The 11,112-nt window shown below is 40.1% G+C and overlaps 1 protein-coding gene across 3 annotated transcripts; it reads right to left on the bottom strand.

The window, feature by feature from the left end:
• Window positions 1-40: 40 nt before the first annotated feature.
• On the bottom strand, window positions 41-10,634 carry sh3pxd2ab (SH3 and PX domains 2Ab). 3 transcript variants are annotated; one of them, XM_079633242.1, is made up of 8 exons: window positions 10,432-10,634; window positions 9,984-10,124; window positions 6,972-7,076; window positions 5,277-5,394; window positions 3,291-3,895; window positions 3,062-3,111; window positions 2,810-2,929; window positions 41-2,059 (listed from the first exon to the last, which is right to left on the bottom strand). In XM_079633242.1, the coding sequence occupies exons 1-8, from the start codon at window positions 10,469-10,471 to the stop codon at window positions 524-526; spliced, it is 2,715 nt and encodes a 904-aa protein (XP_079489368.1). In that variant the 5' UTR covers window positions 10,472-10,634; the 3' UTR covers window positions 41-523. The 3 variants fall into 3 exon arrangements, with proteins under 3 accessions (XP_079489368.1, XP_079489367.1, XP_079489366.1); XM_079633241.1 differs by having other exon boundaries at window positions 10,350-10,483; XM_079633240.1 differs by lacking the exon at window positions 10,432-10,634 and having other exon boundaries at window positions 9,984-10,314.
• Between the last annotated feature and the right edge of the window lie 478 nt (window positions 10,635-11,112).

Here is an 11,112-nt window from a genome sequence, read left to right on the forward strand (position 1 = left end):
AGATGGAAAACAGCACTTGGACATTTATTATAAGACTCAGTTTGAAAATGAAGTGATTTAATAGGAATAGCACCATGTTTAATTACACAAACAAAGAGACATTTACAGATAGATAGACAGACAGACATTCTGAAAGTGCATATAGTCGGTAAACAGACCTTGATGTATTTATTTAGTAAAACAAAAAAAACAAAGAAATTTTAAAAGAAGCCTTCTGCAGCACATCAAGACCAGCTAACTAAATAACTAAAAGCCTGTTCAGTGACAATAACATCACATCATCCAGCAGAAGTGGGAGTATACAGCATATAAACAAGGTGTCAATCAACAGTTGGGACTTGCTCTGTTTGTGTTTCCTTTGATTTTGTGAACAGAGACGGAATGTCTCATTTGAAATAAAAAGAAAACACGTTTTGATTGGGGTCACGGTCAAGATAGAGTGTTTAAAATGAATGCTGTTTGGTAATGGGAAATCATTTATTCTGGTATCCTTTTTTGTTTCTGATGGCAGAATCAAAGAACTCTAGCTCCTCCTCTCCAGGAAGTTGGAGGGCACCCATCCCTTACGTGTTTTAGCCGAGTCAAGCACACGGCAGAACCACCATCCATTAGGGTTTCTCTCCAGGACCTCCAGCCTCGTACCTGCAGGAAAGCTCATGGTCTCTGCATCACCGTAGTAATCGGCAATAGAAACGTACTCCTCGCGCAGGTTGTTGTGGATCAGATGAGGTTTAGGCTTCACCATTGACACCGGTACCTTACGCCTCATGCTCTCGGTATTACCTACACCGGAAGAGGACGTTTGGTCGTTGTAGCTATGTAGTGCGGCATGATTAGTCACCATGTCGTTCCTCCATCCTGTGGGAGTTGTGTGCGTATTAGTGTTGTCCTTAAGGACGTTCTGAGGTCTGACGGCGAGCTGCTTCACGCCAACCCTGCAGTTCTGCTGGTTAGATCTGTGTCCGCCCTTCAGGCTTTGGTTAACACGCTGCTCGTTCTTCTCCAAACTTACGCATTTACCCATCTTTCCAACATCTACCTGCACCGAAATCTCCAACTCAGGAGCTGCACACCAAGACGTCTCAGAACTAACCTTCTCGGTGGTTTTGGCTTCTATATCACTTGTTTCTGAGCTTTTGATTGGCTGTAGATAGTAAGTGGGTGCCCATCCCTCTTCGTTCCCCCAGCGGACGAACCACCAGCCGCTCTCCTGCTTCTCCAGCACCTCCACCGGCACTCCCGCAGGAAAGCTGAGCTCACACGGCTCTTCTCGTTGGTACGCTGAAGTAGTGCGGTACAGGAGGGAAGATGGATCTGAGAATCTCATCTGGAAGTCATCCCATGAGCCATTTTCTGACTCCTCAGATGTGCAGGAGGTCCTGAACTGCATCCGGCCTGGTTGCTCAAGGTTTCGGGGGCTTCTGAGGGAACTACAGTCTTGGTTTGCGGGTTTCGGACGCACGGATGGTTTGCATTTAGACTCATCAGCCTGCTGTTTGAGGTAAGGTTGCTTTGAGTGTGCGTAGAGTGTCGTATTGGTGTCAATGCTGGGCTCGATTGTAGGGGCGTCATATTCCGGTGGATCCCACATAGATGCCCGATGGGCCGCAGAGGGCGAGTATATGTCAGAGTAACTGTCCTTACACTGTGGGACAGATCTGAAGCCACCGTTCGCATATACACCCTCATCATCCTCTTCACCCCCCTTGCCCACAGTAAAGGAAATGATGCGCTGACACAGAGGAGGAGGGGCTTTAGTCGGTGCGTCTCCTCTGAGAAACAGCTCGGGGTCAAATTCAAGGCCCACTGCTGGAACATCATATTCTGGTTCCTCATACACTCGTGGACTTGCTAGGCTCACAACCTCAGACTCAACACATGGAAGTGAGTTCTGCTTTTTGATTGGCGGAGCAGGAGGTGGGACCTTGGGCCGGGTCAATGTACTGGTTTGGCGGTTCAAGGTGGGCTTCTTGCGTTTGTCAATGTAAGAACAAGGGGCCCAACCCTCCTTCTCTCCAATCTGGACATACCACCAGCCTCCAGAGTTCTTCTCAATGACCTGTAAACATACACAGCCTTTAGGTCTTCCATAGAGATACTTATGTATTGTTATTTGCAGCTAATAGGGATCATTGGGCTTAGTTGTCACACTTTTGAATATTGTAGTTTTTTTTTACACTGGTATAGAATAAAAAAAATTGTACTATTTAAAAAAGGCATTTTCAAAAATATCACTACTGTTTAAAAGTTTGGTGTCTTTAAGATTTTTTTGTTTTTGAAATATTTTTTTTATGCTCACCAATGCTTGCATTCATTTTGTGATATTGAAAAATATTTTTTATGATTTAAATAAACTGTTTTAATGTGATGTCGATAACAACAATTACATTTTCAGCATCATTACACCAGTCTTCAGTGTCACTTGATCCTTCAGAAATCATTCTAATATGCTGATATGGTGCTCCAGAAACATCTCTTATTATTATAAATGTTGTTTTTGCTGCTTAATATCTTTATAGAAACTGGTAAATTTATTTTAGGATTCTTTAATAAATAAAAAAAATTCAAAAGAACAGCATTTACAGTATTTGAAATCAAAATCTTTTGTGACAAATAGAAATGCCTTTACTGTCACTTTTGATCAATTTAATGCATCCTTGCTGAATACAAGTAGGCCTATTAATTTCTTTCTTTCAAAAAAAACGTAGCCTACTTAACTCAATTCTTTGAATGGTAGTGTATTATTCTCCAAAACCCCTAAACTGTAAATGACAAATAATTCCATGTAGGCTACTGAACAGTGTCGTACGTCAGCTTTCTGTCCTCCGTTGAAACTGATCCCATCTGTCAAGCAGGACCGGAACTCAGCGATGGTGTAATACTCGGCTTCAACAGTAGGGGGATCTGGGGGCTGCGGTAACTGAAATCCCTGTGAAGAGAAGAATATGCTGTTCAGCATAATATAAACCACAAAATGACCTATTTGTGTGTGTTGTGTGTGTAATGGAGAGCAAGAGGAAAAGAAACATGAAGAGAGGGAAAATGAGAGAGACATACTGACCAGGCTGTTTTCTCGACGGGGAGGTGGTTTTTGATTGTTTGATGGGGATCCTGGATTCAAAGGGAAAACAAATCAAAACACAAAATGTGTTTACTATCTTTAACACATTACACGAAAGAAAAACATTATAATCAATTAAAAGAGGTAGAAAGAAAAAGAGATAGGAAATAAAAGAAAGAAAATGACAAAAAAAAGGAAAGAAAAAAATTAATGAAAGAACAAATCTCACTGGTCTCAACGCTGTGGAATCTCTGAGGTGCGACTCGAGCAATGGCAGGAGATGGAGGGACAGTTTTGGTCTTTAGTGCGAATGGTGTTGAAGACACATTTGCTTCAGAAGCAGACGCAGATACACAAGCATCGGGCACTGACACAGACACACTGCTATCTGAGACAGACAGACGCACACTCGAGTCTGTGTGCTGGTTGACCTGATCATCCGAGTCTCTCTCTGAGCTACTGCTGCCCATGTTAGCAGCTGTGCTAATGCTGCTGTTTCTGTCAGTGTGTGTATTGTTACTGTAAGCATCAGTCTGCTCTCCATCGCCGTTGTACTGTGTATATGTGTCAGTCTGCGAGTGCATGTATGTGTTTGCTGAATGTATTAGTGTGTTGCTGTTAAGATGTGCATTGGTGTCAGGTTGTGTATGCGAGTGCCGTTCGTTAATGGGTTTCTTGTTCAGGAGGTTGCTGATCTCCATAAGGTTTCCGATGATTTCCACCTGACCATGCACAGCTGGTTTATTTGGCTCTGTTGCCTGGTTACCAGCCATGGCACCATCTTGCATTTTCCTCAGGTAAGCAGCCGGGGCCCATCCCTCCTTACCACCATAACTGAGAGGGGAAACCAGAAAGAGAGAGATAATGCACATGCCTAAAAAAACAAGTACAGTTCAAAAGTTTGGGGTCAGAAGTAAAGATTTGTTTAATTAATTATTCCTTCTATTTAGCAAAGATTAAAAGGTTCAAAAGTGACAGTAAATATATTTATAATGTAACAAAAATATATATATTTCAAATAGATAAAAATGCTGTTCTATGGAACTTTCTATTCAAGAATGAGTCCTGAAAAAAATGCCTCACGGTTTCCACAAAAATATTAGAAATAACACAGAAGAAATGTTTCTTGAGCACCAAATCAGCATATTAGGCTACGTTCACTCTACAAGCTTTATTGCTCAGATCAGATTTTTTTGTATAGCGGTCTACATTGTTGTTTTAAATGTGGCCAATATCAGATTCCAGTGTGGACAGATCATGGTCCTGGACTGTCCCACATGCACAAAAAAACGATAAAAAGACGTGAAGCCGCACGCTGTTATACAGAAGTAAACGTGGAGGACATTAAAGTGATTACGCATTTATTTTAGTGTGATCTATCGTGGAAGCCAGTGAATTTATGTGAAGGCAATATTAAAAACAAAGACGAGGATGCAAAAAAAGAGTTTTTAACTCTGTAATACTTATAAGTTCTGATACCTTTCCCAACTGTCTTGATAACTTTGGGAGTGTAAAATCTTTGAAGTGACTCCCATGAGGCCGAATTGTGATGAATGATGCTCTAGAGAGTGACGTAAAAGTCCATGAATTCCAATATGACTGTTCAGACTGAGGTCGCCTTGCAAAACATCAGACCTGTATCGGATTTAGTACCACTTATGGAAGTGGTGCAAATCGGAATTGAAAAGATCAGATTCCATGTGGTTTGTCATGAGAAAAACAGTCACATGTGAGCAAAAAAAATCTAATTCGGGCCACTTTTACCTGCAGTCTAAATGAAGCTTTAGAATGATTTCTGAAGGATCACGTGACACTGAAGACTAGAGAAATGAATCCTGAACATTCAGCTTTACCGTCAAATAAATTACTTTAAATACTGTAAATAAATTGTCATAAAAATTACATTTTTAAAAGTATAACAACCTTGCATAAAATAACAATACTGCCTAATATTTCTGATCTTCCCTTGACTATAGAATGAATCAAAGAGGCAAGAAGGTCAAAAAAGAGAGTTAGGAAATAAATCCTATACGAGACAATTAAGTGAGTGTTTTCCCAGTTGTTTACATCCCTGACTGCTGACCTAGCAAATGTTATAATCGCATTTACTGTTTCTGCAAAAACCCGATAAATACTGAGTAAATTCCAGCAAAAGAAAGCAAAGCATATTAAAGTAGCTCAAAGTGAAGAATAAACATGTGGAAGAAGAGTTTACCGTATGAACCACCATCCCTCCAGATTCCTCTGGATGACCTCAACAATGACGCCACTCTCAAAGCCCAGCTCATCCTGACTAGAACTGCTGAAGGACTGAACTGTAATATACCACTCTGCTACAAACAAAAGAGGAAAGAGAGCACATTGTATATTGTCCTGCATCTGGATACATACATAGACAACCGAATGCAATGCTTAGACGTAGGGTCCTAAGTTACTTTCTATAGTTACTTATTTCTCAGTTCTTGGCTCTGTGTTGTATTTCAATTATGTGGTTGTGTTATATATTTGCAGTTTCTCCTGAGATTTGTCATTAAAGACTGTTATTTTGGATTTCCCTCTTCGCTGTGTGCTAACTACTACAGCTAAATATTACACATTTAAAAATTTCATTAGGGCTTTTCACACTTATTTCTGGGTCATTCTGGGTCAAGGCATGTGAATTTCAGGCATGTGATTGGTCGTCTATTTCTCAGCACTTGCGCACTGAACGAGTTTGGCACCGCAATGCTGTTAACACTGTAAAACTGGTGCTATTAATCGCTGGTAAAAAAGTGGCAGTGTGAAGTGTTGCTTTACCCGCCGCCGTTAAACGTTTAGAATGACGATAACCCAGGGTTGAGAACAGTTGAAAACCTTGTTGAATTTTACATGCAAATATCAAACCTTGTATTAAAAAAAAAAAATGTAAGTGCTGTGACAGAATTTTTTGCAATTACTTATAACCAACTGGTCAGTTCACACAGGTGAAGTTCATCACATTAACTATGAACATGTTCCACTGACATCTGACAACAAAAAAATGCCTTTTGCCCTAATTTCAAACAGTATGTCTGATTTATCATATCAAACTGAACAAACTTTGTGAAATGTTTTGGATAAAGGTTTGTTTGTGGTGAATTTACATATATTTAAAAAAAATAAGGTTTGATATTTTGTTGTCTAATACAATAACATACATAAATCTTTAAGCATGCCTAAACTGAAAAAATAATCATTTGGGCTACTTTATGTAATCTTGTGCATTTAGTTTGTTTGCCATTTTCATTTTGCAGTGGAAAAACCAATCAAAACATGCAGACACTGCAGAAACTAGTCTCCACCTCTAGTCATATTCTCTCTCTGTAATGTGGGTCAGCGTGTGTTGGACCCAGTTGTACAGCAAAAGCCTTCTGGACCAAGAGATGGAAAATCTGACATCTTTGCTGGAATTTCCACTCCCAGGCTGTTAAATGCTCCAAGAAAAGTGTGTGCGTGTGTGCGTGTGTGTGTGTGTGTGTGTGTGTGTGTGTGTGTGTGTGCGTGTGTGTGTGCGTGTGTGTGTGTGTGTGTGTGTGTGTGTGTGTGTGGTGTGGAGTGAGGGGGTCCCTAGTCTACGATCTGATGACTGAATGGTTTTCATCCAAGCAAGACTCTATGTGCTGACATGGCATGAACTTGCATCCATAACAGACTTAACCAACAGTTTTCACCCATAAATCTCGTGGAGCGAATGGATGGAAACTGTTAAGAGTTAAGGGTTGCGCAAGACAAAGAAAAACAGGACATTTGGCAGCTGCTTGTGTTTTACAATAGCCAGCAGCTCTGATATCTGCTGTAAAAGATGTGCCTTGTTTCTTCAACGGTTCTTAAATCAGTTTATCAGCAGCGTGGGTGGATAAATATGTAGTTTAGCAGTGTATCTTTGCCTTACTTTCTCCATTCGTTGCTCTGTGGCTGTCTCGACGTCCTGTGAGAGAGACAAGGTATGTTGCAGGAACCCAACCTTGTTCTTCAGCTGTTCTTACAAACCACCACCCTAAAGAGAGAGAGAGAGAGAAAAAAAGAGAAATTCAGTGAGCACATACCACTGATGTAACTGATTCCAGCTGTTCTTTTGAATTGGGTCACATCCCCTCTGTCTTAATAGTCCTGAGCACATCAACATAAACAAAAAGAAAATCAGATCATTAAACATTATTTTTAAGGACAAAGGATTTGGCAAAATGCATCTGTGATTAATGCAATAGAAACCAGGCTGAGGACCCCTTGGTGGATAGAGTGGTGAAGCAAAGTATAAATATGAATGTTGTACCCCTATAGTACACTTCAAAGCTATATGATCTTTATTGATGATGTGCAAGTGTCGTACTTTACATACATTTTAAATGAAACATTTACCTGAACTTTACCTAATTAATTTTTAACTTCAGATATTAACAATATCAAATATTTTTAATGCTTACGCCTTACGCTATACCGTTCAAAAGTTTGGGGTTGTTAAGACTTTTTTTTTTTGTCTATTATGCTCATCATCACGGCTGCATTTATTTGATTAAAAATACAGTAGAAACAAATATTGGGAAATATTATAACAATAACATTTTTTTTAAACGGTAGTGTATTTTACAAAATTCTTTACAATACATTTTGCATTATATTTTGCAATGCATATTTTTAACCCTTGTAGCTATATACTTCACAGATGTTTAGAAAATACCCCCAAAAAATAAAACCACAAAAATGTTTATGCTTATCACAAGAATGTTGTCAGGATAGTTGCACACACCTGCCTTGAGTTAGTGCTCACAGTGTGAAACACTCATTAGAGCAAACAAAACTAGGTTGCCAGATCCAGTTTATTATGCTGTGTAAAAAAATATCTTAAGGACCTTTACCTAGCATGCACCACTCTGCAAAAGCATCATATACTGAGGAAATTTGAGACACATAAACATATAACGTGTGTGTGTGTGTGTGTGTGTGTGTGTGTGTGTGTGTGTGTGCGTGCGTGCGTGCGTGCGTGCGTGCGTGCGTGCGTGCGTGCGAACAGAATCAGAATATTCCAAACAAATGTAAGATAGAGAGACATGTTAACAGATGTTAGAAGTCACTAATGAGGAAGAGAAATCAGACATGGCAAAAAAGAGAGCAGTCAGTGGAAGAGAGAGAGTATAGTGTTCTAAGCTCATAATGACTTAAACATAAAGAGTTCAGCAACACACACTCACACAAAGACATCTACACAAACAAGTGCACATACGCATATTAGCGTACACTTTTTCTGCAGAGGAAATATTCTGGAGGATCCATTAAGACGGTCTAAAGACCGTCACTCAAGTACCTGGCTGTGGTGGGATATTTCTCTAGTAAACCAAGCAATTGTTAATTTAAACTCTAGTAAAACAAGCAATGTTTACTTATAAATCTTGACAATAACATGTGCTAAAATTTTTCCAACATCCAAATAGTTGTAGAGGCAAAATAAAACATTTTGTCATGAAACATTAGATGGCGCAGGCTGATTGGTCCTTCAAGAGGTGGTATAATGCCCTTTCACAAGATGTAAAATAAGTCTTTGATGTCCCCATGTGTGTATGTGAAGTTTTAGCTCAAAACACCCCACAGATTTTTATATAGCATGTTCATATTGTCACTTTGAGGGTGAGCAAAAACGCATTGTTTTTGTGTCTGTCCCTTTAAATGCAAATTAACTGCTGCTCTCGGGAACAGAGGGCGGAGCTTCAAGAGCTCGCTTTTACCTCACAGACATGCACTGAAAATTTCAAAAACTTTTAGCCTTTAATGTTTAATCCGGAGTCGGACAATGATGGAGAGACTCAAGAAGAAGTGACAACATGTAGAATGCAACAGGACATTTCTGAATGGTTAGTTGATGAATTTATGTAGGCTATCTTATGTGGAGTTATCTTAGTCATTGATTAGCATATTCTTTCTTGATAATCTATAAATCGTGTTCCGGGGGCGGGTGAATTCTAGGGTTGGAGATGTCACACTAACCCGGGAGGAATGTCGTGTAGTCCCTACCAGCTGTTTGTTGTAGTCCTTAAAAAGCTATTTCTTTAAAAGAAAAAAGTTCTCCCTTTTCTTTTGAACTTTGAGCGTCCTAACTTTGCAGATGTTGCTTATGCTCAAACAGCAACATTACACACTAGCTAAAGTTAGAAAAGTGAAATCATAATCAACCACCCCTTTAACTCAATTTGTCAGCGATCACATTGTTATCTACACAGTTGATTGGTCGCTGTGGCATCAGCAGACAAATGAGCTGCAGTTCAACATTCAAATGCTTTGCATTATATGCTGTTAGTTAGCAGTCTGCAGTGCGCTTTCAAAACCCCAGCTCCACCTGTATAGATCTGCTACAGGGGTTATTTCATGTATGTTACATGTGCAGCAGCAGCATGTCTTATATGCTCACAGAGGCATGTCTGTGAATGTTTTGGCAGTAGCAAGTCTCTGTACTTGCTCTGCAGCAGCATAGCAGATCTATTCCACCTTTGAGGCTTTTTGCATGTCTTTTGAATTAAATTGGTCATTTTGTGGCAGTCATATATCCTTGTTCTCTCATTTAGCTTCCAAAAAGGTCATGAAAAAATAAAAATAAGCACAACTGCCATGAAAGACGAATCTCAAATCATGCTGCAGAACAAGATTATCTGATTTTAGACAAACTTGTGGAGTTTGCAGCTTGAGTGCTGATGTCATTAAAGCAAAAGAGAGAATAATCAAATACGAAGACATTCATGTTCTTTTTTCAATTGAAGTTTTCACTCAAAATGTAATTTTATTGATATAAGTTCATAGTAATTAAAAATGTTGCATTACATTATAAAATGCAAAATGCAAGCATTTTCACGCATGGTCTTGGACTTTTAGACCCCACTGTACATATGAGAATATGTTATGAATGTGTGTCACTCACCGCTCTCACTCTTTTCAATCACCTCCACTTTCTCTCCTGCTTTCAGGCTGATTTCTGTATTCTCTTGACGCTGATAGTCCGCCGTCACCACATACACACACATACACTCCTCTGCACCCAAGGCTTCTCCACGCTCTTTCCCTGAGGATGATGGAAAAAAACAGGCCGTGAGCCAGCTGCCTCCCCGCCCGTGTCCACCTGAACTGCGCCGCGCCATTCACCGACACCAACACAGCCCCAGCCAATCAGCACGTGGTAACAGATCAAGGGTCATCCAAGAATCAACAAGAACACAGGCCCAAAGAGGCTCAGATATGTGGAGTTAATGTCTCAACATTCAAAAGGCTCAGGTACAACAAATCCTACTATTCATCCAGTTTCATCCCGCCTTGAAGTTCCAAGGTAAAAGCTTTTGAGCAAGCACAGTTCAACCTGAAGCACATCCTACCGGCCCTGTGCCCAGGGGTCCAACCAACGACAAGACTCATATGGGCTCTGGCATCTCCTCTAAGAGGTTCAGATCCCTTCTGCAGCAGGACACAGGCCTGACTGAATAAAGAAATGGAGCAAAGGGGGAAAAGAAAGAACGAGAGAGAAAAGGAAAAGGGGTAGCTGACGAAAGGAGTGAAAGATGAGATGAGGAAAATACACCAAGAGCTAAAGGCTCAAGGGGCGGGGCAATAGAGAAAGGGGAAACAGATGCCAATCAAACGATGCTCCGCCCCTTTAAAACAGTTTAAACAGAAACATATGGCCTATGAAAATAGAGCATACTCACACAGTCAGCACATACTCACATTCTCTCCAACTTTGTTCAGATTCTCTGAAAGACATCCTACTGCCAGTGCTCTCTGACACAATAAGTGCACACAACTATGCTTCTCTATTTTTAGGAGAGAAAAAAAACTATGCCTATCAATGGTTGTTATTAGCATTAACATGATTAGAATTATTAGTGCTCTCTCACCTATCTACAAAAATCATTAATGACATTTTTGGAATGTATGCTATTGCGACATGGAAAAGTATTTAATTAGATTACACTTTTGAATAACCGAACAAAAAGCAGGGGCTAACTACCGTAACTGCCAAATGCTAATCTGCCAAACCATGACCTACGGGTTTACCA

This window comes from Phoxinus phoxinus, assembly GCF_949152265.1.
Source record: "Phoxinus phoxinus genome assembly, chromosome: 13".
Classification (NCBI taxonomy): domain Eukaryota; kingdom Metazoa; phylum Chordata; class Actinopteri; order Cypriniformes; family Leuciscidae; genus Phoxinus; species Phoxinus phoxinus.

Bases quoted from the DNA above. Each gene is read 5' to 3' on its own strand.
- sh3pxd2ab (XM_079633240.1), bottom strand. From the start codon at position 10,200: ATGGCGCGGCGCAGTTCAGGTGGACACGGGCGGGGAGGCAGCTGGCTC. The intron at 7,077-9,983 runs GTGAGTGACACA...CTCTCTCTTTAG, and splicing joins GATTGAAAAGAGTGAGAGCG to GGTGGTGGTTTGTAAGAACA. The intron at 2,060-2,809 runs GTACGACACTGT...GTATGTTTACAG, and splicing joins ACGGAGGACAGAAAGCTGAC to GTCATTGAGAAGAACTCTGG.